This window comes from Oncorhynchus masou, chromosome 24 (assembly GCF_036934945.1).
Source record: "Oncorhynchus masou masou isolate Uvic2021 chromosome 24, UVic_Omas_1.1, whole genome shotgun sequence".
In the NCBI taxonomy this organism is placed as follows: domain Eukaryota; kingdom Metazoa; phylum Chordata; class Actinopteri; order Salmoniformes; family Salmonidae; genus Oncorhynchus; species Oncorhynchus masou.
In genome coordinates, this window is record NC_088235.1 from 95,042,372 (window position 1) to 95,070,013 (window position 27,642).

General features: G+C 40.4%; 3 protein-coding genes across 7 annotated transcripts in view; 2 read left to right on the forward strand and 1 right to left on the reverse strand.

The window, feature by feature from the left end:
* gng12b (guanine nucleotide binding protein (G protein), gamma 12b) overlaps positions 1-8,079 on the forward strand; it is a 73,594-nt gene extending 65,515 nt beyond the window's left edge. For all 4 annotated transcript variants that reach the window (XM_064935751.1, XM_064935750.1, XM_064935749.1 and 1 more), the window contains exons 3-4: positions 75-183; positions 5,287-8,079. In XM_064935751.1, coding sequence (XP_064791823.1) covers positions 91-183; positions 5,287-5,412 — 219 coding nt within the window. In that variant the 5' untranslated portion in view covers positions 75-90 and the 3' untranslated portion in view covers positions 5,413-8,079. The remainder of the gene's footprint in view (positions 1-74; positions 184-5,286) is intronic.
* A 2,599-nt stretch (positions 8,080-10,678) lies between these two features.
* Positions 10,679-13,677, reverse strand: gadd45ab (growth arrest and DNA-damage-inducible, alpha, b). The gene is made up of 4 exons (XM_064935753.1): positions 13,562-13,677; positions 13,165-13,266; positions 12,744-12,957; positions 10,679-11,577 (listed from the first exon to the last, which is right to left on the reverse strand). The coding sequence occupies exons 1-4, from the start codon at positions 13,609-13,611 to the stop codon at positions 11,467-11,469; spliced, it is 477 nt and encodes a 158-aa protein (XP_064791825.1). The 5' UTR covers positions 13,612-13,677; the 3' UTR covers positions 10,679-11,466.
* An 858-nt stretch (positions 13,678-14,535) lies between these two features.
* sec16b (SEC16 homolog B, endoplasmic reticulum export factor) overlaps positions 14,536-27,642 on the forward strand; it is a 55,888-nt gene continuing 42,781 nt past the window's right edge. For both annotated transcript variants that reach the window (XR_010451487.1, XM_064935724.1), the window contains exons 1-10: positions 14,536-14,658; positions 15,080-15,148; positions 20,225-21,007; positions 21,949-22,040; positions 23,610-23,712; positions 23,801-23,888; positions 24,062-24,203; positions 24,446-24,597; positions 24,871-24,932; positions 25,164-25,302. Coding sequence is in view for 1 of the 2 variants with exons in the window: in XM_064935724.1 (XP_064791796.1) it covers positions 20,265-21,007; positions 21,949-22,040; positions 23,610-23,712; positions 23,801-23,888; positions 24,062-24,203; positions 24,446-24,597; positions 24,871-24,932; positions 25,164-25,302 (1,521 nt within the window). In the remaining variant the exon portion in view is untranslated. The remainder of the gene's footprint in view (positions 14,659-15,079; positions 15,149-20,224; positions 21,008-21,948; positions 22,041-23,609; positions 23,713-23,800; positions 23,889-24,061; positions 24,204-24,445; positions 24,598-24,870; positions 24,933-25,163; positions 25,303-27,642) is intronic.

The window sequence follows — 27,642 nt, forward strand, 5'->3', positions numbered from 1 at the left end:
CATTAATTTATTGTCAGTCATTCTTTTCCATAGTGTTATACAGTACTGAGTCCAGTATGTGTGTTTCAACACAGGTGTGTGGAGACCATCATGTCGTCAAAGATGCAGAGTTCCAATAACACAGCCCATGCCAGGAGGACAGTCCAGCAGCTGAGAATAGAGGCCAGCATTGAGAGGATTAAGGTACGCTTCTCAAACATAACCCATAATTACCTAAATAGACTGTACGTATATATTATATTTTTTCATCCTGCAAGAACTGCCTTCGCGGACCTTTAACAATTCCACAACGAATACCTAATACATACAAATCTAAATAAAGGAATGGAATAAGAATATGTAAATATATGGATGAGCAATGTCAGAGCGGCGTAGGCTAAGATGCAATAGATAGAATAGAGTATATACACTACCGTTCAAAAGTTTGGGGTCACTTAGAAAGTTCCTTGTTTTTGAAAAAAAGGAAAGTACATTAAAATAACAGAAAATGTATCAGAAATACAGTGTAGACATTGTTAATGTTGTAAATTACTATTGTAGCTGGAAACGGCAGAATTTATGGAATATCTACTCAGCAACCATCACTCCTGTGTTCCAATGGCACGTTGTGTTAGCTAATCCAAGTTTATCATTTTAAAGGGCTACAGACAAGTCCTCAACTGGCAGCTTCATTAAAAACTACCTGCAAAACACCAGTCTCAACATCAACAGTGAAGAGGCGACTCTGGGATGCTGGCCTTATTTTGTCCATTAAATGTGTGCTTTGCTTTCAAAAACAAGGACATTTAAGTGACCCCAAACTTTTGAACAGTGGTATACATACGAGATGAGTAATGTGAGATGTAAACATTATTAAAAAGTGGCATTATTAAAATGACTAGTGTTCTGTTTATTAAAGTGGCCAATGATTTAAATTCTGTATGTAGGCAGCAGCCTCTGTGCTAGTGATGGCTGTTTAACACTCTGATGGCCTTGAGATAGAAGCTGTTTTCAGTCTCTCTGTACTGACCTCGCCTTCTGGATGGTACCGGGGTGAACAGGCAGGGGCTCGGGTAGTTGTTGTCCTTGATGATCTTTTTGGCCTTCCTGTGACATCAGGTGCTGTAGGTGTCCTGGAGGTCAGGTACATTGCCCCCGGTAATGCATTTTGCAGACCCCACCACCCTCGAGAGCCCTGCGGTGATACAGCCCGACAGGATGCTCTCAATTGTGCATCTGTAAAAGTTGAGAGTTTTAGGTAGAGGTCGACCGATTATGATTTTTTAACGCCGATACCGATTATTGGAGGACCAAAAAAAGCAGACACATTTATTTTTATTTTTTACATTTATTTTTAAAATCGGCCGATTAATTGGTATTTGTAATAATGACAATTACAACAATACTGAATGAACACTTATTTTAACTTAATATAATACATCAATAAAATCAATTTAGCCTCAAATAAATAAACATGTTCAATTTGGTTTAAATAACGCAAAAACAGTGTTGGAGAAGAAAGTAAAAGTGCAATATGTGCCATGTAAGAAAGCTAACATTTAAGTTCCTTACTCAGAACATGAGAACATATGAAAGCTGGTGGTTCCATGAGTCTTCAATATTCCCAGGTAAGAAGTTTTAGGTTGTAGTTATTATAGGAACTATAGGACTAATTCTCTCTATACGATTTGTATTTCATATACCTTTGACTATTGGATGTTCTTATAAGCACTTTAGTATTGCCAGTGTAATAGTATAACTTCTGCCCCTCTCCTTGCTCCTACCTGGCCTCGAACCAGGAACACAACAACAGCCACCCTCAAAGCATTGTTACCCATGCAGAGCAAGGGGAACAACTACTCCAAGTCTCACAGCGAGTGACGTTTGAAACGCTATTAGCGTGCACCCCGCTAACTAGCTAGCCATTTCACATCGGTTACACCAGCCTAATCTCGGGAGTTGATAGGCTTGAAGTCAAACAGCGCAATGCTTGACGCACAACGAAGAGCTGCTGGCAAAATGCACGAAAGTGCTGTTTGAATGAATACTTACGAGCCTGATGGTGCCTACCATCGCTCAGTCAGACTGCTCTATCAAATCATAGACTTAATTATAACACACAGAAATACGAGCCTTAGGTCATTAATATGGTCGAATCCGGAAACTATCATCTCGAAAACAAGATTTATTCTTTCAGTGAAATACGGAACCGTTCCGTCTTTTATCTAACGGGTGGCATCCATAAGTCTAAATAGTCCTGTTACATTGCACAACCTTCAATGTTTTGTCATAATTACTAATTCTGGCAAATTAGTTTGCAACGAGCGAGGCGGCCCAAACTGTTGCGTATACCCTGACTGCGTGCAATGAACGCAAGAGAAGTGACACAATTTCACCCGGTCAATATTGCCTGCTAACCTGGATTTCTTTTAGCTAAATATGCAGGTTTAAAAAATATATACTTCTGTGTATTGATTTTAAGAAAGACATTGATGTTTGTGGTTAGGTACAGTCGTGCAACGATTGTGCTTTTTTCGCAAATGCGCTTTTGTTCAATCATCCCCCGTTTGGCAAAATTGGCTGTCTTTGTTAGGAAGAAATAGTCTTCACACATTTCGAACGCGCCAGGCGGCCCAAACTGCTGCATATACCCTGACTCTGTTGCAAGAGAAGTGACACAATTTCCCTAGTTGAAAGAAATTCATATTAGCAGGCAATATTGACTAAATATGCAGGGTTAAAAATATATACTTGTGTATTGATTTTAAGAAAGGCATTGATGTTTATGGTAAGGTACACGTTGGAGCAACGACAGTCCTTTTTCACGAATGCGCACCGCTTCGATTAAATGCAACGCAGGACACGCTAGATAAACTAGTATCAACCATGTGTAGTTAACTAGTGATTATGATTGATTGATTGTTTTTAAGATAAGTTTAATGCTAACTAGCAACTTATCTTCGCTTCTTACTGCATTCGCATAACAGCCAGGCTCCTCTTGGAGTGCAATTGTCACGATCGTCGTTTTGAGTAGACCATAGCGCAGCGTGGTGTGAATGCATGATTTAATGAAAAGACAGAAAAAAAACACGAAGTACACTAAAAACAAGCAAGACGAACGTGACTGCTAAAGAAACACTGTGCTAAAAAGCAACATAACAGACAATAACCCACAAAATACCCAAAGAAGATGGCTGCCTAAATATGGTTCCCAATCAGAGACAACGATAAACACCTGCCTCTAATTGAGAACCAATCTAGGCAACAATAAACATATAAACACCTAGATAGTTAACAATCCCATAAACCTACAAAACCCCTAGACAGTCCAAAAAAAACATACATCACCCATGTCACACCAAAACAATAAAGAAAACAAAGAATACTAAGGTCAGGGCGTGACAGCAATGTAAGACAGGTGGTTAGAGCGTTGGACTCGTTAACAGTAAGGTTGCAAGATTGAATCCCCGAGCTAACAAGGTAAACATCTGTCGTTCTGCCCCTGAACAAGGTTGTTAACCCACCGTTCCTAGGCCGTCATTGAAAATAAGAATGTGTTCTTAACTAACTTGCCTAGATAAATAAAGGTGTAAAAAAAAATGGTGTCCAAAAATACCGATTTCCGATTGTTATGAAAACTTGCAATCGGCCCTAATTAATCAGCCATTCCGATTAATCGGTCGACCTCTAGTTTTAGGTGACAAGCCAAATTTCTTCAGCCTCCTGAGGTTGAAGAGGCACTGTTGTGCCTTCTTCACCTCACTGTCTATGTGGGTGGACCATTTCAGTTTGTCAGTGATATGTACGCAGAGGAACTTAAAACTTTCCACGTTCTCCACTGCTGTCCTGTCGATGTGGATCGGAGGGTGCTCCCTCTGCTGTTTCCTGGAGTCCACGATCATCTCCTTTGTTTTGTTGACGTTGAGTGAGAGGTTATTTTCTTGACACACTCCGAGAGCCCTGACCTCCTCCCTGTAGGCTGTCTCGTAGTTGTTGGTAATCAAGTTTACTACTGTTGTTTCGTCTGCAAACTTGATGATTGAGTTGGAGGCGTGCATGGCCACATAGTCATGGGTGAACAGGGAGTACAGGGTTGAGCACGCACACTTCTGGGGCCCCAGTGTTGAGGATCAGCGAAGTGGAGATGTTGTTTCCTACCTTCACCACCTGGGAGTGGCCCGTCAGGCAGTCCAGAACCCAATTACACAGGGTGGGGTTGAGACCCAGGGCCTCAAGCTGAATGATGAGCTTGGAGGGTACTATGGTGTTGAATGCTGAGTTATAGTCAATGAGCAGCATTCTTACATAGGAATTCTTCTTGTCCAGGTGGGATAGGGAAATGTGCAGTGGGATGGCGATTGCATCGTCTGTGGACCTATTGGGATGGTAAGCAAATTGAAGTGGGTGTAAGGTGATAGGTAAGGTGGAGGTAATATGATCCTTGACTAGTCTCTCAAAGCACTTCATGATGACAGAAGTGAGTGCTACGGGGCGATAGTAAATTAGTTCAGTTATCTTTGCATTCTTGGGTACAGGAACAATGGTTGCCATCTTGAAGCATGTGGGGACAGCAGACTGGGATAGGAAGAGATTGAATATGTCTGTAAACACACCAGCCAGCTGGTCTGCGCATGCTCTGAGGACATGGCTAGAGATGCCATCTGGGCCGGCAGCCTTGCGAGGGTTAACACATTTAAATGTCTTACTCACATCAGCCCACAGTCCTTGGTAGCGGGCCGCGTTGGTGGCACTGTATTTTCCTCAAAGTGGGCAAAGAAAGTGTTTAGTTTATCTGGAAGCAAGACATCGGTGTCCATGATGTGGCTGGTTTTCCTTTTGTAGTCCGTGATTGTCTGTAGACTCTGCCACATACGTCTCGTGTCTGAACCATTGAATTGCAACTCCACTTCGTCTCTATGCTGACATTTTGCTTGTTGGATTGCTTTGCGGAGGGAATGACTACTCTGTATTCTGCCATATTCCCAGTCACCTTGCAATGGTTAAATGGTTAAATGCTGTGGTACGCACTTTCAGTTTTGCTCGAATGCTGCCCTCTATCCACGTTTTCTGGTTAGGGTAGGTGAGCAAAATGGAGTTGTGTTCAGATTTAGATTGCTTCATAATAAGTAGTAAGCAAGTGTATATTTCCACTACATAATGTGTTGAGGATCGATTTAGGGTAGTCAGTCTTTACCAAGGATGTGCATCTCTCAGGGACACAAACTACATTCCTTGGTGAGCCACTTCACTGTTTCTTTGTGTTCATCTGAGGCCGATAGTAACCTGTTGTATGATTCTCTCCCGTAGGTGTCCAAGGCCTCAGCAGACCTGATGCACTATTGTGGAGAACATGCTAAATACGACCCTCTACTCATGGGCATCCCAGCCTCTGAAAACCCCTTCAAAGACAAGAAGCCGTGCACTATATTATAGTAGCGGAACAGCTGAAATCTGTTAGTTTTTTTATTTGTATATTATTTTATAGAGAGAAATATGACATTAATACCGGTACACTATTTGCCTTAAGGCCAGCCCAGCCCCACTCCCCCTATTTCCTTGTGCTTTCGGTTGATTCCCAAATGTTATCCTAGGGCCCATAGAGCTCTGGTAAAACAATTGTGCACTATATAGGGTATAGGGTGTCGTTTTTGGACTCTTATAAACAAGTGCCATTTTGGTAGGATCAGAATCATTGGTGTGCTCTCTCTTTATCAGATACAACTAAGACCAAATAGCACCATGAGACAAAATGTAACAGGTCATTGGTGACTCAGAAACAATGTTTTAGTTTAGTTCAATCAGTTATGAATGAATGAAAGCTCATTCTGAGGCTCCTCTCAACAGAGACTGGTGTTCTTTCAGATTGTTATCTCATGTTATGCAGACTAAATACTTGGTTTGAACTAGGGGTTCCCAACTCTGTAATTTTCACATCAGCCAGAGCATAAATAATGCCAATGGCCCTGAAGTATAAAGCATTGCACTTGCACCACACTATAGTTAAACCTTTCAGCTCCTGATTGCGTCATCAGTCCCCACACAGTAGCTTCTTTGGGAAACAATCAGTTTAGTTTAGTTTGTATATTACTGATAAGACTGTAATAACCCCATTATGTAAATCACCCAGTCCCATGACACAGGAGGACTCGAAAACCAGTGCTGACGGGCTGGTAAACTATGTCTGTTGTCCCAAATGGCGCCCTATTCCCTATAGAGTGAACCACTTTTGATCAGAGCCCTATGGACCCTGGTTAAAATGTGTGCTCTAAAGGGAAAAGTGTGCCATTTTTGGACTCGTCACAACAGGAGAGGGTGCCTGTCGTTTTGTAAGGGAAAGCGTATGGCTTGCAGCAATAGCCTCACAAACTGGCAGGTTTAACCAGCATTGTTTTGTTTCTGCAAAGATGTCAGAGATCGTTTCATTTTCAGGTGGGGGTAGATTCGAACTATCCCACTTCTATGTCTTTTGTGATGAAAGAATGACTCTTTAAACTTTAAAGACTAATTTTTATCTCTTGTGAATTTGCCATGCCTTTGCCTTAGAAACCAAACTTTGTGACTTTGCATAGTTGTCTTACTTGTATGTGGTACAGTAGATAGGTAATGTAGCAGCAATATGAAGTGTTGCAGATACCATTTAACCCTTTAAATTATTTTACTATGCCTTACATTGATGTAAACGTTGTTGTTCCATAATGATGTCTCTATTTGGCTGAAGGAGAAGAAGTTAAGATCACAATCACGTCTATCCAATGTACAGATGTAGGATCGTAATTTGATCACCCTGTTGTTGCAGGACATTTCCTGCATAGCAAACTTGCAGTGTACTTGAGGTTTTAAAAAAGGGTTCTAAAGTTTGTCATTTCCACTTTAAAATGTCAGATTGGATTTGCCCTAACTAAAAATGTATCAAAAATATCCATTAACTATAATCCACATAATGATTCACATTTCCTGTTGCTGCAGGATTATTTTCCTGCTGTGAAAATGTGTTATTAAGACGCTACATCTGTACCAGCACCAGAGGAAACTGGGTGCTAATCTGTTTGTGCTATCGTGCCAACTCCTTAACACATTGTAGTGGCAAACAAAGATAAAAACTGTCTTGACAAGGACATCAATGGAGTAAGCAAGAGCACAGACAGATCTGGTACCAAGCTAGCAATGTAAAGGTTTTCTGATTTGTATTTTATTACCAGTGCTTTTAAAGTGATTCACTGTAATAACTTTTTATTGATAGATGTACGACTTCTATTCTGACAGGGATTCTGTGATCCATCGTGAAATTTGTGACAACTGTTATTATGATCTCTTCTTGAGTGTGAACATTCCATGTGTACAACAGCTGCTCCATTGTCTTCTTTTCAGCTCTCTGAATGGTCATGCGTTGAATAAAAATAGTTTTTGTGTGTTTGGGAGAATGTATTTTTTTTGTCTGTGCACGTGACTTTCAAAGGCAACTCGGAGACCATGGTCATGTTCATTAGGGCGGACAATAGCAAAACCGAAAACTAAAACAATTAGACAAGTTCAGGTAGTACATACCTGGTTCGCTTCGTTTTCTACCTAATGAACATGACCCAGCTTAACCAGCCAGGGCCTTAGTATTAAAGTAGTCTCGTTTCGACATTTCACCACTACTTTTTAGCCACACTCTTCAAACAGCACTATCCTAATACTGTGAACAACTGAATCAATACATCCCTAGTGGATGCAGGGAGCACATCTTTGAAGTACTTGTCGCTATTCATCTGTCAGTATCATTATTGGCAATACAATCAGTTGCTCTTATACCAGTGGGTTAAAGCCTATAATTACTATAGACTGCTATATATAGAGACAGATGGCAGCGCCAACTGAAACGTCCCCTCATAGTAGGCTATTTGCCTCCATATTCTGTGTAATCTTGGCAACCTACAATCGAAAATCTCATGTCAAATACTATTTACATTAAGTAGTCTGTCCACAAGAGATTATATTCTGTGTGGCTTTGAAAGCTCGCTTAAAGTTGTGTGTTCCTGTATGATGTGTTTCTGCACTTGCTTCTTCTCGCTGTTATGTCACTGCATATACATTTACAATAAAAGCCCAATGCTATTTTGATGCATATGTGTTGCATTGATTTTTGCCAACTTAATAATTCATGTTGCAAATGGATTTTACAGTTTCAAAGAAAAACGTGTTTATTTTTCTCTGTGACACATACTGGATGCTACTTTGGTCTCTAGTACGTACTGTCTATGTGGATATACTTCCTATTTCAAGTGATTACAATTTTATTCCCACTTTTGCCTTCTTAAATTTAGTAGATCTTAATGAATGTATTTAAATACACAATTTTAATGATTTAGTAGTGATTTGCAAATGCATCTGGCACAATAAACAGTGTGTAGAAAATAATACTTGTTTTTCAATGATTATCAGATACATTTGAACAAGTGGAGAGGATAGATTGTTGAATTGTCACAACCACTAATAGACTAGCTAGTGCCACGTCAGTGAGTCACCTGGCTGTAAACATTCCCATTTTGCTCTGATTGCTGCCATATTTTGTCCTACTGTCTGCCCCAATGTCCAGGCAGTTCTGGTTGTTATGTGACGATCCTTCTGCTTCAGTGGCCTCTCTGTCTCTCAGTCTCTCTTTCTCTCTCTCAGGGTCTGATGTTACAGGCAAAAACCAGGTAAGGCCATATATGTTGGCTCACATTGATGTATTGGCCACTCTTCCCTCTGATATTAGATGGCACTGGGCTTTGTGGAGATTCTCTGTGATTGTGTTACCTGTCCTCTCGACAGAAAACAGTATTTGTTTGCACTACCCACTCCCTTACAACTTCCTTTCTGTACTCGACCGGGTTAAAGATATACTTGTGTTAAGTATATTTCGCCTGCCCCCTGATACTTACTCCAGATATGCATATTTGTACTGACCTCCAATCCACACTGTTTCACCCACAGGACTGAAGCCCCATTCCTGACCTGCAGTTCAATTGGACCTTTATGGTTTTATAGTTTGTTCCTATATCCACTAAAACCACTAGATTTCTACCTCGGGAGAAGGTAGTAGCCCACCTGCAACTTTCCTCTATTCTCACTCACTCCAGGTCAAATCAGCATAGCATTCTACTGCTTAGAGTTGATCTGATGACTGGAGATGTGGGCTCACACCCATGTCTCTCATGCAAAGACAGCTATGGTAACTTGCCCTGAAACATACAATGCTGTGAAAGAAATGTGTGGTTATTGCCCCCGGAAAGGTTGGGAAAGCTAAATTACAAAAATGTATCATTGAATGCTCCGTTGTGGTATTAAGATGCCACAGGAGTACAGCCACATTGCAGGTCATCATGCTGACGTGGCCTTCTTATTTGTAACACTATTATTACTATCAGTGCGTCACTGTGAGTGTGATTGCCTCACCTCCATTCATAGGGTCTATTTATAGCCATGATGAAATCAGTGGTCAGTAGTACCCCCACTGTGAGGGTGTGAATGGGCCTTGACTCAGTTACACACATTGTTTCATCAGCTGCTCTTTGAGGGCTTTGTCCCCTTGCTTTGCTCTGCTGCACACACACAATCACTTCTGGTGTCCCCTGAGTGTGCTGGTTAGTAATATATATTTTCTTTCCTCTCTGGATATTTTTGTCCCTGCCAGGTGTGTTTGAACAGAGGGTGTTTCTGTGTTCGAACAGAGGGCCTCGGTGACAGCAAGGGTTGTCATGGTGATCACACAAACACCCTGATGCTGGTCGTCACACAAGGAAACTATATTTATGTGGAAATTCTCCTTCTCCCTCCTGTGTGCCGTTTTTAATTAAACAATGTTGATGTGAATGCAGGGTGTGGAACTGTTGTTACATGGACTTTGTGTCCTTGGATGTAAATAACCAACACTATAGTGTTCACTATTGGTGTCAATGGGGTGATGTATTGTTGAGACATGGTGTATGTTACATAATACATACACGCAAAACTAAATACTAGCTTTTTGCACCTGGTTAAACTGTGCACCTTTCTTTATTCAGCTGAATATGAAAGATCACTTGAAAGTGTTGCATGCCATTCCATTCCCCTGAACAGAGGCTTGCAGTTAACACCTACAGCTGAGAAGAAAAACACTACCCTATGAGAAATGACAAAAGATGCTGCAGCTGGAATTGTGCTGAATTATCTAGTGACCTCAGTGAATTATCTAGTGACCTCAGTGAATTATCTAGTGACCTCAGTGAATGATCTCGTGACCTCAGTGAATGATCTAGTGACCTCAGTGAATTATCTAGTGACCTCAGTGAATTATCTAGTGACCTCAGTAAATTATCTAGTGACCTCAGTGAATTATCTAGTGACCTCAGTGAATTATCTAGTGACCTCAGTGAATTATCTAGTGACCTCAGTGAATTATCTAGTGACCTCAGTGAATTATCTAGCGACCTCAGTGAATTATCTAGCGACCTCAGTGAATTATCTAGTGACCTCAGTGAATTATCTAGCGACCTCAGTGAATTATCTAGCGACCTCGGTGAAAAGCCTCTTTGACCAAGCTTGGTGCAAACAGAATCCTTGTTCAGTGCCCGTTTTCCACTGCCTTGACAGAGATGCATTATTAGTCCTGTGAGTGATGTTGCTTACAGGTTCATCAAAAACCTACAGAATGATACCCATAACTCACTGCATTAATTCCAAACAAGCAAAACAATTAAATGTTTAGTTCAGTTCTGTTTATTTCTCTGCAAAGGTAGCTGTTGATGAACATTGCAACATAAATACAATTCATTAAATTAACACAAACATCTCAATTAAAATAAAACAACAACTTAATGTTTAAGACAATACATTGCCTTGTCCTGACAATATCTTCCCTTTTTTTATTTAAATAATTCTCAAAACAACAATTCAGAGATGATCAACATCATATAAATTACAGTTGAGATTTGTCCACTTTCCTTAAGGCATTATCCAACCTGTAGTTCAGACTACTCCAGTCCAGTTCAGTAAAATCCTGTCCGGTTAAATTGAGTCCGGTCAAGTCCTTGGAGTCAGTTGTCTGATCCTCCAGTAGATTCCAATCCCCTGCTGCCTGGTTTTCTCTGCTCTACTCACCACCACCTGTGTCTAGTGTGTTCTGCTGTGTGCTCACATGATTCAGCTTCCTGTAATGGCTTTCTTCCCGGCAAGGAGGGCACAGTCATACCAATGACCAACCGTTGCCTTGTAATTACAGTCATCGTTACCATGGCAGTCTTGGAACCTAGAATGCTGAATCACTCTTCCTCAGCCGAAACCTCTGCATTAAAATCCACACTGATCCAGCAAATTTTGTTGGAGTTGGAGATTTTCTTGTTATTTTTGGGGAGATTTCATGGTCCTCTATCTCCCTCTGGCAGAGTCAAGGTTGTTCATGAGAGGTCCAACAAAGGCGTTATTACACAGATCTAGTGCAGTGTGCGATGTTTCCATATAAAGTGCACACCATGGGTAGAGTCATCAGTCAGGTAGGTTGATAATGGGGACCCACTGGTCCAGGATTCGACTGTCTCTACAGAAGAGATTCACTTTGCTCAGAGCTGGGTCCTTCCATGTGGTCAACTGGGGGTTCTGTGAAGAGGAAGGGAAAGCACAGTCAGGCTAATGCTGCTTTCTAAAAACGTATGCATTCAAATACAGACCTAATAAATGTGTAAGAACAACCCTAATCTATGGTATGGTATGGTTACCATAACTACTTACACAGTTAATCAGCACACATCTACTGCTGTGCTTTCTAAATGTATTAATCAAATATAGGGATAAAAAGTGATTTCTAATAACCATAATAAGATAAGGGTTCTCTGCAACTGGTGTGGTTACAGTGACAAGTAGAGACAGTTTACTACAGCAGGAAAACTATTCCTGCAGCATCAGGAAATGTAAAGTATTATGTGGATTATAATTGTAGGGGTTGATACGAGGGGAAATCAAGTTTGACATTTCTAAGTAGAAATTACAAAACTTCAGAAGCCTTTTTAAACCTCAAATACATTACAAGTTTTACATTTCTTGAATTGCAGGAAGGTTCTGCAACAGGGGGATCAAATGAAGATCCTATATGATCTGTATGGCCTGCTAGTGTGCTTCATAGATCAGATCACTACTAAGGAAGTGTATGAGCAGGGCATAAAAATGTCTCCATGCTGACTTCTGCATTCTAAGAATCGCTCTGCAAACATGCAATCATTCATCGTCTTTCTCCTATGAGCTCAGCTTCATTTCCTGGAATGTGTGTTTGAAGAAATACTAGTGGCCCACAGGAAGAAGAGCTAGAGTACACATCACTCTGACAACTCAGCCAACAAATGTATAGATTACATCCCAAATGGCACCCTATTCCTATGCCATTTGTACGCAGTCCCAGTAACTGGAGTCAGATCACTTGGAGTACTGCAGCCAGCGTAAGCTACGTCAGACCACTATGCAACACACATCACTACAGATCAGGTGGCTGCAGTCAACTGGATTACATTTAAAAGAGCAGAGCAATGAATGAGGACATAAAACTACTAGACCAGATGTTGTGGCCATTAAAATCGAATATTTGTATGCATCTAGGCCTTTGATTCTGTATTCAAAGCTCTTGACCTGCAAATCTTTAGCATCCACAAAAAAAGGTTTAATAACCTAGCTGGCATAATGTGCATAAAGACCCCAGCTGAGTAAATGATACAAAAGTCTAGCACTGTTTAGTGCAGGGATATGGGGAGTATGAACAATGTAATGACACATACAGTAACTAGTACACAGTGCATGTCCATTGGCTCTCCTCCTGGCTTCACTCCTCCAAGGATCTCAGCGAGGCGCCTCATGTTGCTGACCCGCAGGATGTTGATGTCGTTCTCGCAGCAGAACGCCTGGATAAGGGTAAAGTGGATCTGGAGGGCCACGTCTTCTACCTGTTCCTCGTCCGTCGCCAGGAGGCACAACACCACATTATCCGGGTCACTGATGATTTAAATGACAACACAATTTGTTAAAAAAGCAGAATATATTAATTAAGTTGCCAGAATGTTTATTACAGTCTCATTGCGTAAGAATGTATTGAAACATAAATGTACTTCACTCCTTGCATTTAGTTATTTCAGAATTGATTTATTACTAGCTAATAACGTTATAATATTGCTAAATGTGCTTCATTTTCTATCTACTTACACATTGAGTGACTTGGCTGCCTCGTATACCCCGACAGTAATGCAACCCTGAGGTAACGCGGAGCTGAGAACCTCCTCCAGTGCTTTAGCCACCGAATCCATCCTGAGGTTGCACAACAACAAACAAGCATATTGATGGTGGGTGATACATGGACCACAAAACTAAGTATCGATATTTAGTCAGCATGCAACATTATAGAAAGTATATAACTACCTATCTAGCTAACTGCATAGCTAACTAGGTTAGCTTAGACATGCTCAGCCAAGCGCTCGTGCATACCGGGACATTGACATCACATAGCTGCTATAACTGGATTGCTTGCCAAATGAAGTACATTTAGCTGACAATTGAAGCTTTCATTACATACAAGTTGCAAAAAATAATCTCAGATAGCTACCTTTCTGTAGAGTTTTCTCCGCTGGTTTCCTCAAAAGTCATATTGCACATTAGAAAATATCCACGTTGAAGGCAGGATATCCACAGATGGTCTCTCTCCACGTCCCAGTTAATTTCGCGACCTCGTGTGTCTGCTCTTTTTCTCATATTTCCTCACAGTTCACTGTGGAAGTTGAAGTTCGAGCGCCTCATATTTGCATATCAAACCCCATTGGTCACACGCTAATTTTCACGGTGTTTCAAGTGAATGAGGAGCGCCCCCCAAGGTATCAATCAGTACACATATGTAACTTCCTTGGTAAACTGCGACGACTGCTGGAAAAACAATTACATTGATCAGTGGCTAACTATTTCATTGTATATTTGTGACAAATGCAATACTGTTGATAGTGTGCAGAGTTGTGGACAATACGTTTTATTTACACTTGTTATTATAGCCTACATATTTTATACCCGTTTGCTTTGAAGGCTAATTCAACATTCTAAACTTTCTGAAACGACGTGGAAACAACGTTGATTCAACCAATGAGTGGGGAGAAACTCAAGCAGAGCACGTCAAATAGATGTTATCTCCATTTGCTGTGATTCCAACAATGATCTCATAGCGGATGTATACAAGACGCCTTGACAAAGAGTGTACAGAAGGCCTATGGTTTAGAAACTCCTTTCCTTCTCTTGAAATCGCTCATTTAAATTTGGTCGAGCACACTCTTTTAAGATATTTGATATAAACTTGATATAATAACAGCTATGCAAAAGTCCATAGTGATTTGTCCACAGAAGAAACGAGTAGGCCGAGGCATGGTCCTCCCTAGTATCATTTCATAGCCACTCTGTGCTTTCAGTTCCTCACTTATGTGGGAGACAGTCCTCTAACCTTTTCCCTTCCCAATATGGAGGTTTTAGGATACCAACCTCCAGCTAAATGGTATGCGCTGGTGGGTTTTTTTTTTTCATTTCCACTGTCAACGGCTCGGGGTTCAACGCAACGTGGCATGTCCAGACATCCAAATAAAATGAAACATGTAAACATGGAAATGGATACAGTTATCTTTCACAGACACAAAATATCGCAAATGATAGATATAGAGACATGATGTAAGTAATTCAAAGTAGCCTAATCTCTTAAAAGTAATTTCATGTTTATTACAACGGTTCTGCTGTCAAGGGTGTGTGCCAATATATGTTTACTAAATTGTTTGAACAACGTGCATCGGGATTTTGTCGGGGCCACAGATTAGACATTTGTTTAGAAATATATTTTGATAGATGGGTACAATATTTTATATATATTTTTTCTATCAATGAAACTTTTATTATATATATATATTAAACTATTTACATGTGCGCAAAGGCAAGCTCTAATTGTAATGCGCAATTTGGCCCTTGTTAATCAATGAAAATACCTCGCTTACGCCATTCTTTTATTTACCGGCTCATTTGGACTGTTGAACTTTGTACCCCTGAGAACTTTATCTGTCAAATTCGGTTTATTTCATGTTGTGTGTTTCTTTTCCAGTGAAATTATGTGGCAGATGAACCTTGACTGCGACTCGCTGGGTGGAAGCGCTTTGAACAGATGTGAACTGTAAGTTTGAACTTTACAAATATATTTGGTATTTTTTTGTTAAGGAGTTGTCAAGGAAAGACAAAGTACGTGTGCATGTATGTATTGGTAGGTAGCTATATAGCCTTGTTGGTTTATGTTGCAGAAATCAAGATTGAGAACCTATTTTCGAGAGAGAAATGTCAATCTCAATTTCAAGATATCTCTCCTTTAGACAAAGGACAAATGCCCTTCACAGGCTTTTATTTTATTATCTGTAGGCTACACTTGATATTGACCAAATGTGAACATGTTGCTATATTATGGTCTAAATTAGCCTAACCATGTAGCACTAGTATTCTGCCAGAAGCACAAATGATGATGTCAAGTTTGTATGGTAATGAGCCAACCTTCAAGATAAAAGCCCACATTTCAAAACATTGCAATGTGGATAACTCATTCAAAATATATGTATTTTTAATCAATGGCCACTTTTTTATTTTGCCAACAAGAAAAGGCAATGAGTAATTTATTAAAACAAATAACAAATATGATTTTACAAATATTTTTTACCATTAATGAAAAAAGTACTATGTTGGCACAGCTATGTTGAAAATATTAGTCTGTAGAGATAACTTTTCTACCTGTCTCAGCTATAGCAAAGTGGAAAATACTCAGTAGGGTCTCTAATAACCAAATATGTGTAGTTTTGGAGGGGGACTGTGTCCTACATATGTTCTCCACCCCTTCCCAATGCAATGCACTGTAATACTGTACATGGGATACATATTGGGTTGTCGTGAGATAACTTTTCTACCTGTCTCAGCTAAAGTGGGGTGGGAAATACTCAGTAGGGTCTCTACTAACCAAATATGTGTAGTTTTGGAGGGGGACTGTGTCATACATATCCAGCAACACAGCTTTAAATGATCTGGTGCTATCCATGGTCCTGGCGTCAATACAGACAACAACAAAAAACACACACAAAAGCAACACTATTTTATCAAAATGAAAATCTATTTTTTTAATATGTTAAATGTAATGAATGTTAACCTGGCTATTAGGAAACAGTATAATCACACTTTCTAAACAGCAATGGAGAAAAGTATTTATAAGTTGAAGGCCAATATGTGCTGCTTATCTATGAATGTTATTAAGCCTATTAAATAGTTTTACAAATTATAAAAGAGACAAGATTATTTACAATCTATATTGTAATGATTATTGATTAATGTCAGAAAAGGCACTTTTGTAGAGTTTAAAATGTGTTACATGAGACAACAAGGCTACAAGGCTAACAGAATACAGTATAATCAAGCTTTCATAACAACAATGGAGAACATTATTTACAAGTTATATGCCTGTATGTTTTGCATCTCTATCAATGTTAGCAGTGTACAGTAAAGGCCTATTAACCAAGTTTTCAAAACCATTATCAGAGACAAGATTGCATGATAATACATACAACAGATATGTGATGATTATCTATCAAGGTCAGCAAAGGCATTTTCTGTAGAGTTTAAAATGTTTTACGTTGTAATTTTCCCTCTCATCAGTCATATAAAATATTCTCTCGCATGCCATTGTGACAAAGCGTATTCACGTTTCCCTCTAATAAGACTGTTTATGAGAATAAGCACACATAAACACCACAACTACTACCATCTGACTGTTTTTTAAAATAGGGACACCGATGAGAAAATGTCACATCTACTACAACGCCATGCATTGCCAGATACTCTAATGCCAGGTATTTCTGAAGTAGAAGTAGTGTATCCTTTAGTTCTCGTTCTTTATGACTTAAGGGATCCATCATTTTAACATTTAATGTAATGCAATTATTGCTACTAAATACACTGAGTACACAAAACATTAGGAACACCTGCTCTTTCCATGACATAGATTGACCAGGTGACTCTACTGTAGGTGAAGCTATGATCCCTTATTGATGTCACCTGTTAATGAAGGGGATGAGAAAGGTTAAATAATGATTTTTAGGCCTTGAGACAATTGAGACATGGATTGTGTATGTGCCATTCAGAGGGTGAATGGGGCAAGACAAATGTTAAATGTCTTTGAGCGCTCAACAGTTTTCCATGTGTATCACAAATGGTCCACCACCCAAAGAACATCCAGCCAACTTGACACAACAGTGGGAAGTATTGGGAGTCAACATGGGCCAGCACCCCTGTGGAACGCTTTCGTTCATGCCCCAACTAAATGATGTTAGGAAGGTGTTGCATATCTATGACTATAACTGTCTAATGTGTCTAATGTGACTTTATGTTTCCTGCCAATATCACATGCTCAAAATGACACTGTTCACCGTTCCAGGCACATGTGGCGTAACCTCTTTGTTCACACAGAAAAGACTGTAATTCCTGACTCGCAAAATACACAGGGGACATTAACGCATTTTGTTCCTTGAAATGCGACTTCAAAAGACCATAGTACCCCTCAAGAATTTGGTCATTGAACCAGTTGTAGTCATTGCTTAACCTTTTACTGAAGTGGGTTAAATCAGGGTCACACCGAGTGTTTCTTGGTCGTCTTAAACAAATCTAATTTGAAACTAAAGTATACACCTCACACACATAGTTATGGTCTTAAAAAAGAAGACACCTGTACCATGTCAGATATAAAGCTGAAATGTATTACATTTTGAGTTTTCATTACATAATTGCACTTTATATACATCACAGAAATCTGAAAAATATAAAAACCATTTGACATAAAAACACTGGATTAATATTTTAATAATCCCTTGTATTTTCTCACAAATGACAATTGCGACCAAAGTGGGTTTAAGAAAATGTTTGAAAGGCTATGCATAACTGGGTTGAAATAAATATATAGCAACATGATTTTACTACAATACTACCTAAAAAAATATTTTATTTGTCAGTTCAAGAGATTGACCTGATGCATTTTTTGGCACATGTCAAAGCTGGCCTTGGGCTGATTTAAATGTGTTAAATTGTCTATTACCATCACCATTAGGTTAATCGAGGTCGTTAACAGGTATGTCAGTCCATCATTGTTTACATTGTGTCTTTGACTTTGTTTACATTTTTGTCACACTGGAAGCAAACATAGTAAGATAACGAAGTGTCAACGTGTTTATTTTTACAACTGATATTCAACACAACAACAGTACATTCAGTTATTGTTTTGGGATTAATATAACATGCAGGACAAATGTATATGTCTATAACACAGTCCCCCTCCAAAACTACACATCATTCGTAAGTAGAGACTCGACTGAGTATTTCCCACCCCACTTTAGCTGAGACAGGTAGAAAACGTATCTCTCTACAAGCTGGTTGTGTTTAACTGGTTGTGTTTATGCCACACAGAAAAGGTAATACTTTAAAAAAGTTAAACTACAAATATTTAGGCTATATTGAAGCATTAGGTTCTAGGTCGAGGAATAGCTTCTCCGATTGGACAGGAGGCTGACGCACTGCACGAGAGTGCTAAAGAAAATCAATATTCCCTAAATTCAGTGTGTCTTTGCAGGGGGACTCTTATTTTGAGGAAAAACGTCTGCGATTGTTCTGCCAGCATAATATCCTGCTGCTAGGAGAACAGTAATCTCTATGTGTCTGCACATATAGGACAATTTGGGAGAATGATGATCGGTAACACGCAGTGTATCAGAAGTTAAAATACAGCCAGACTGTCCTCTACTGTTCCTTTCTAGACCTTAAAATCTGTCGAGATTACAATTTGGGTCACTGGTGTGAAAGACAAACACCCTACGCATCATGCCAATAGGGTTAACCCACTTTCTTGGATTTGTAACGTGGCTCACAGCAAGGTTTGCAACACTGCCCCCTCCTCCATTTTACGCGAACAAAGTGCATGTTGAATAAAAAATGTCATGACAGGCCCGATGGAAACTTGCCAAATGTCGACAAAACAAAGTACACTAGAAAAGGTGGGATCTTTTTCTGTTGGTAAAATGAATTGTGCTTGAAATGTCGGTGGAAATGCTTTTATGTTGAAATATTGATTTAATAACCCTCATATCGAAGTAAGCTTGGAGTCACGGGATGACATGTAGTGTTGTCCTCCCACTATAACTCCTCTGGGAAAGCATGCTGTTTATTAGGCTACAGATTAAATAAATTATGAAAACTTCACAGGGTGGTGAAAGTGCAAGGTGATGAGCTTGATGCTCCTTTCCAATAAATATTAAGGGTCTTATTCTGGTGATGTGATGATCAATGCTTGTCTGCCATTTGACAAATAAAAATAATATTGGTCTTTTGCCCATAATAATCTCATAATGTAGGCTATACGTGCACTCTAGCCAACAGCACCCAATCTGCGCCCTGCTGGCTGGCTAGAGCACACATGCCAATACCAAAGTGAGCACACTCACTATATAACAACAAATAATTGTGAGAAAACAATCAGTAGACTTGAAAATGCGATGGAAACACATTTGACTTTTATTTTTTATTTGGTACATGGGAATTTAACTGCAAAGGTAATTTTTATGTGCACTCTGTCATCATGCACAGTCTTTCATCTGCAACAAGTCAATTTGATGGAAACATCTCTGGTGGGAAAATGTGCAAATAGTTTTTATGCAGATTTTTGAATCTGTCACCAATTGGATGAAAACCTTGCTACTGTTTGCAATTCACAAATTATTATTTTGATTCCTATGATTCAATTCAGCACAATTTAACCAATCCCCAACTATTACAATTGTGAAACACATCATTCAATTTGTCAAAGAATTGTTTAAAAATTATATTTTCATATGAATTAAACTAATAAAATTATTACCTTTTTTTTTTTTTTTTTTTTACACTATTTTGAGAAATGTGAAGAGGGGCATCTGCTATATAGTCAATTTAGAGATCAATAGGGGAGCTTTTTGAGCTGCATGTCCTGACTGATCTTTAATGCTCAATGACACACCAAAAAGGCACTACCCTCCCCAAAGCAAAAAAAAAAAGTTTGGCAACCTTCCCCTATTTTGGACCAGCCCTCCACCCAAGTAAATTTTGATCTGTCCTTAATTGATTGTAAATGCTCCCGAGATCTTCCTCAGAGACCAATCCTTTTCATGTGAAAGTACTGATGATCCATTATTCTTCTCAGGTACTGAAGCATTCTCCTCTCAACATAAAGAGTGGTCATCATGGACCCCAGAAGTCCCCACTGGACCGAGCCAGGCCCTGGTCGTCACCCACAGAGACCCAGGGAGAGAGAGGACTACCATAGGCCTGCTCACCCTCTCCAGGGGACTGGACCTGGGCACTACCCACCACCACCGGACCCCAGGGAGAGAGAGGACTACCATAGGCCTGCTCACCCTCTCCAGGGGACTGGACCCCGGCACTACCCACCACCACCGGACCCCAGAGAGAGAGAGGACTACCATAGGCCTGCTCACCCTCTCCAGGGGATTGGACCCGGGAACTACCCACCACCACCGGACCCCAGGGAGAGAGAGGACTACCATAGGCCTGCTCACCCTCACCAGGGGACTGGACCCGGGCACTACCCACCACCACCGGGCCCAAGGGAGAGAGAGGACTACCATAGGCCTGCTCACCCTCACCAGGGGACTGGACCCGGGCACTACCCACCACCACCGGACCCCAGGGAGAGAGAGGACTACCATAGGCCTGCTCACCCTCACCAGGGGACTGGACCAGGGCACTACTCACCACCACCGGACCCCAGGGAGAGGGAGAGGCAGTGGTCCCACCAGGACCCTCGCTACAGGGTCTACCTCACCAGCCCTCCCCCTTCCAGACCACCTCTAGAGTTCTCTCTCAGCTCTTACAGCACTCCCCACTCCAGAACAGCTTACGACAGACCCCATTCCACGATGAGTTACATCAGACCAGAGCCACAACACTCCAGACCCCACTCAAGGTTTGTACACAGAAACTGACTGTTACTTATTATATTATTGTCAAATGTCAATGTCTCTATGTCTCAATTTGAAAACTTACAAATAAAGTATTTAAAAAAGAAAAAACTGACTAACTGTAACTGTCCACTATTCATTGAGGAAAATGTTAAACTACTGGATCTCTCAGTATTATTTGTTGTGGTTTGGTGGTGACACTTGTGAAATGCCAGCTTTTTAATATGTGGACCTTAACATGCTGACCAGACCGCCTGCGCATGCCTCCGCCATCGTGCCAATGTTGATTTTGTCCACCCACACCAGACGTGATCAGGACACGCAGGTTGAAATATCAAAACTAAATCTGAATCAACTATATTCATTTGGGGACAGGTTGAAAACCATTAAACATATATGGCAATTTAGCTAGCTAGCTTGCTGTTGCTAGATCATTTACCCAGGGATATAAACATTGGGTTGTTATTTTACCAGAAATGCACAAGGTCCTCTACTCCGACAATTAATCCACATATAAAAGGGTAAACCAAGTTTGTTTCTAGTAATCTCTACTCCTTCAAGCTTCTTTGGACTTTAGATGGCGGTTGGCAACCAACTTTAAGGTGCATTACCACCACCAACTCGACTGGAGTGTGGACCTCAGTTCATCTTTCAATCACCCACGTGGGTATATGTTCCTAAAAACCAATGAGATGGCACCTGGGTATATAGTCCTAAAAAAACAATGAGGAGTTGGGAGAGGCGGGACTTGCAGCGCGTCAAGTGTCACAAATAGAACCAAGTTCTATTTTAGCGCCTGGCTACATAGATGCTCATTTACACACGCATGTATTTTGCAACTCGAGTGGTGTGGTCAGCATGTAAGATACAGTTTTTAATAAATTAATCATCTTTATATGATCAGAAATGGTTCTATGATATCTTTATATTATCTTATTGTTTACAGGCAAGCATATGACTACCCACCCCAGATTCACTGGGACCATAGTCAGGACTATGGCTACTATGACCAGGGCTATTACAAAGGACATTACCCAGGTACTGACATATTGTTATCAGTGGATTACACTGATGGATTATATTACTCAAGTATTGCACTCCTGCTTGCCAAGCAACTTAAGATATTATCAGAGTTATAAAAAGGGTGGCAGGTAGCCTAATGGTTAAGAACGTTGGAACAGTAACCGAAAGGTTGCTGGTTTGAACCCCTGAGTTGACAGATGTTTCACCTAGTCAGCGTCACCTTGAGCAAGGCACTTAACCCTAATTGCTTTTGTAAGTCACACTGGATAAGAGTGTCTGCTAAATGGCAACAACACCTCAACATGGGGGCCTCACAAGGGTGCTTGCTCAGCCCCCTACTGTACTCCTTGTTAACCCATGACTGCGTGGCCACGCACGTCAGCAACTCAGGCATCAAGTTTGCAGACGACACAACAGTAGTAGGCTTGATTACCAACAATGACGAGACAGCCTACAGGGAGGAGGTGAGGGCCCTGGCAGAGTGGTGCCAGAAAAATACATTAACTGAACAAAGGAGCTGATCGTGGTCTTCAGGAGACAGCAGAGAGAGCACAGAGCTGCAGTGCAGAGGGTGAAAAGATTCAAGTTCCTTGGTGTGCACATCACTGACAACCTGAAATGGTCCTTCCACACAGAGAGTGTAGTTAAGAAGGCGCAACAATGCCTTTTCAAACTCAGGAGGCTGAAGACATTCAGCTTGGCCTCTAAGACACTCACAAACTTCTACAGATGTACCATTGAGAGCATCCTGTTGGGCTGTATCACCGCCTGGTAAGGCAATTGCACCGTCCGTAACTATAGGGCTCTCCAGAGGGTAGTGCGTTCAGCCCAACATAACTGGGGGCACAGTGCCTGCCCTCCATGACACAGGAAGGCCAAGAAGATCATCAAGGACCTTGGCCACTTGAGCCATGGCGTGTTCACCCCGCTACCATCTAGAAGTCGGAGAAAGTACAGGTGCATCAAAGCTGGGATTGAGAGACTGAAAAACAGCTTCTATCTCCAGGCAGCACTTTTAAATAGTCACCGCTAGCCGGCCTCTGCCCAGTACCCTGCCCAAAACTTAGTCACTGTTACTAGCCAGCTACCACCCGGTACTCTACCCTGCACTTTAGAGACTGCTGCCCTATGTACATAGTCATTGAACACTGGTCACTTTAATAATGTTTACACACTGTTTTACCCACTTCATATGTATATACTGTTTTCTAGTCATGGCTCATCGTATATAACTACTGCTGTACACACCTTTCCTATTCATATACTGTCCATACTGTCTATACACACAATCATGTACATATATATTCATGTTCTGGACTCTGACATTGCTCATTCTGATATTTCTTAATTCCTTTCTTAGATTTTTGGGGATTTGTGTGTATTGTTTTGTATTGTTAGGTGAGCTAGAAACAAACATTTCCGCTGCACCTACGATAATGTGTGTACGCGAACAATAACATTTGATTTTATTTCAACATATGCACCACAGTACAAAAGTAATTCATGTGTAAAGAAACGAAACAATAACTATGTGCAAGTAAAGCAACATGATTGATACAATTCTCTGTAATTGATATGATCCAGATGCAGGTCAATGGCCTCCCCAGGAACAGTGGAGATCTGACCAGTATCAGGAGAGGAGATATGAGCAGGACCAGACTGGCAGTGGCTACCCAGAACAACAAAGGTTAGACAGAAAGATGTGAGATTCATGATTTTCCTTTCATTGAAGGGCATGAATTCAACCCTATCTTCTTTTTCTAATTATTTTTCAGGTATGACCAGCGAAGAGCGAGCTCTCAGCATGACTTCAGAGGCTCTGATGAAGATCGCTCTAAAGAGAATGGGGATGCTGGTAGAGATGTAAACATCTAAATATTATGATTAATCATTTATATAAATTTCTTATGGCAAAGATACAGATCTGTGTTGCTGTTTGCCCTCTTTGGTGAATATTTACTTTGGGAACTTGGTCGTATGATATTCTCCATCCCTGCCCATTCCCCTATCTTGATTTGACTGATTTTGTTTTCCAGGACTGCTCTTATGCCGAAGGGGCTCTGGCCATCTCCAAGGCCTCAGGCTTGTCCTCCAGTAGCTATGAGTTGAGCCAGTACATCAACGGTGCTGAACAGACTGACCCTGTCCCACAAACCACCTGGAGTACAGCAGACACAGGTAATCATTGAGTTACATGTAATCTCTGCCCAGATACTATAGGTCTGTCTCTTAGAAACAGGGGTCACATTCTAATGTCATGCTCTTCTCTGTAGGGTTGGTTGTATTCCGCTAATAACAAGAGAGCACAATGAGGCGAACTTGCCATCCTCAAGTCTAATGAACACCCATTACAGCACAATGAATATCTCCCATCAAAGTGATAATATTATGAATGATAATAATGCATGTTCTCTCCTTAGAGTATGCAGCTATTCCCCAGATGACTGCCCCTCTGAAATACACTTTGCCCCATGCTCTGGTCAGCTTTGGTCCAGCAGGACAGTTGATCCGGGTCAGTCCTGGTCTGGCCATGCAGGGAGACCCAGGGAAGGTGGAACTACACAGTCTGGAGGTATAGATTTAGGTTAAATTAGCAGAATAGAATCAGTACAGAGAATAGTACTATATATCTACATGGCAGAATTGTTGTGGTGAACTAGCAGGTTATAGGAAGAGGCCGCAATCATTCTAGTGAATAGAGTAATCATCAAGGAATGGCTAAATTACGAGGCTATTAGTTTCGGTTTTGAGGAACTGTTGAGCTGTTTTTATCAGTATTGAGCAGGTGTGTGAGAAGTTTCTGTTAATGTGTTACTGAGAGGCTGTTTGTATGTTCTGTCTACAGATCATTCTGGGGGAAACACAGGAGCAGCAGGACATGAGAGAATTTCCTGGGCCACTGGCTAGGTATTTTACACTCTTAAACACAATATCCAAACATCCATGCTACTCTGTATGTGATGATGTATTGTCTATGCATGGAAAGTAGGAGACACTGACCAAATAACTACATGAAACTGTCCGAGAGACAGTAAAACACACAAAATGGATTGACAACAACAAAGGTTTACTGTCATAATGGCGGCTATTAGTATTCTGTGTGTATTTCTTTCAAACGCCATTTTTTCTCCTTCAAAGGGAAGACCTGCACAAAGTAGATGCCATCTCTTTTGCCCACCAGAAGGCAGAAGCCTGCATGAAAGATGAAAAGCTACAAGACAGGGGCTCTGCCGCCCTCCTTTGGAATCTACTGGTACTGCTGTGCAGACAGAATGGAGTAGGTGAACGATAGACTGTATCTCCTCACACTCTTCCAGTAGGTGTACTATATATCTCCTCACACTCTTCGAGTAGGTGTACTATATATCTCCTCACACTCTTATAGTAGGTGTACTATAGACTGTATATCCTCACACTCTTCTAGTAGGTGTACTATATAAATCCTCAAACTCTTCCAGTAGGTGTACTATATATCTCCTCACACTCTTCTAGAAGGTGTACTATATATCTCCTCACACTCTTCCAGTAGGTGTACTATAGACTGTATCTCCTCACACTCTTCTAGTAGGTGTACTATATAAATCCTCACACACTTCCAGTAGGTGTACTATATATCTCCTCACACTCCTCTAGTAGGTGTACTATATATCTCCTCACACTCTTCTAGTAGGTGTACTATATATCTCCTCACACTCTTCTAGTAGGTGTACTATATATCTCCTCACACTCTTCTAGTAGGTATACTATATATCTCCTCACACTCGTCTAGTAGGTGTACTATATCTCCTCGCAATATTCTAGTAGGTGTACTATATATCTCCTCACACTCTTCTAGTAGGTGTACTAAATATCTCCTCACACTCTTATAGTAGGTCTACTATATATATCCTCACACTATTCTAGTTGGTGTACTATATATCTCCTCACACTCTTATAGTAGGTGTACTATATATCTCTTCACACTCTTATAGTAGGTGTACTATATATCTCCTTACACTCTTCTAGTATGTGTACTAAATATCTCCTCACACTCTTATAGTATATGTACTATAGACTGTATCTCCTCACACTCTTATAGTAGGTGTACTATATATCTCCTCACACTCTTATAGTAGGTGTACTATATATCTCCTCACACTATTCTAGTTGGTGTACTATATATCTCCTCACACTCTTATAGTAGGGGTACTATATATCTCCTCACACTATTCAAGTTGGTGTACTATATATCTCCTCACACTATTCTAGTTGGTGTACTATATATCTCCTCACACTCTTATAGTTGGTGTACTATATATCTCCTCACACTCTTCTAGTAGTGGTACTATATATCTCCTCACACTCTTATAGTAGGTGTACTATATATCTCCTCACGCTATTCTAGTTGGTGTACTATATATCTCCTCACACTATTCTAGTTGGTGTACTATATATCTCCTCACACTCTTATAGTAGGTGTACTATATATCTCCTCACACTCTTATAGTAGGTGTACTATATATCTCCTCACACTATTTTAGTTGGTGTACTATATATCTCCTCACACTATTCTCGTTGGTGTACTATATATCTCCTCACACTCTTATAGTAGGGGTACTGTATATCTCCTCACACTATTCTAGTTGGTGTACTATATATCTCCTCACACTCTTCTAGTAGGTCTACTATATATCTCCTCACACTATTCTAGTTGGTGTACTATATATCTCCTCACACTCTTATAGTAGGTGAACTATATATCTCCTTACACTCTTATAGTAGGTGTACTATATATCTCCTCACACTCGTATAGTAGGTGTACTATATATCTCCTCACACTCTTCTAGTAGGTCTACTATATATCTCCTCACACTCTTATAGTAGGTGTACTATATATCTCCTCACACTATTCTAGTTGGTGTACTATATATCTCCTCAAACTCTTATAGTAGTGGTACTATATATCTCCTCACACTATTCAAGTTGGTGTACTATACATCTCCTCACACTATTCTAGTTGGTGTACTATATATCTCCTCACACTCTTGTAGTAGATGTACTATATATCTCCTCACACTCTTATAGTAGGTGTACTATATATCTCCTCACACTATTCTAGTTGGTGTACTATATATCTCCTCACACTCTTATAGTAGGTGTACTATATATCTCCTCACACTCTTCTAGTAGTGGTACTATATATCTCCTCACACTCTTATAGTAGATGTACTATATATCTCCTCACGCTATTCTAGTTGGTGTACTATATATCTCCTCACACTATTCTAGTTGGTGTACTATATATCTCCTCACACTCTTATAGTAGGTGTACTATATATCTCCTCACACTCTTCTAGTAGGTGTACTATATAAATCCTCACACACTTCCAGTAGGTGTACTATATATCTCCTCACACTCCTCTAGTAGGTGTACTATATATCTCCTCACACTCTTCTAGTAGGTGTACTATATATCTCCTCACACTCTTCTAGTAGGTATACTATATATCTCCTCACACTCGTCTAGTAGGTGTACTATATATCTCCTCACACTCCTCTAGTAGGTGTACTATATATCTCCTCACACTCTTATAGTAGGTGTACTATATATCTCCTCACACTATTCTAGTTGGTGTAC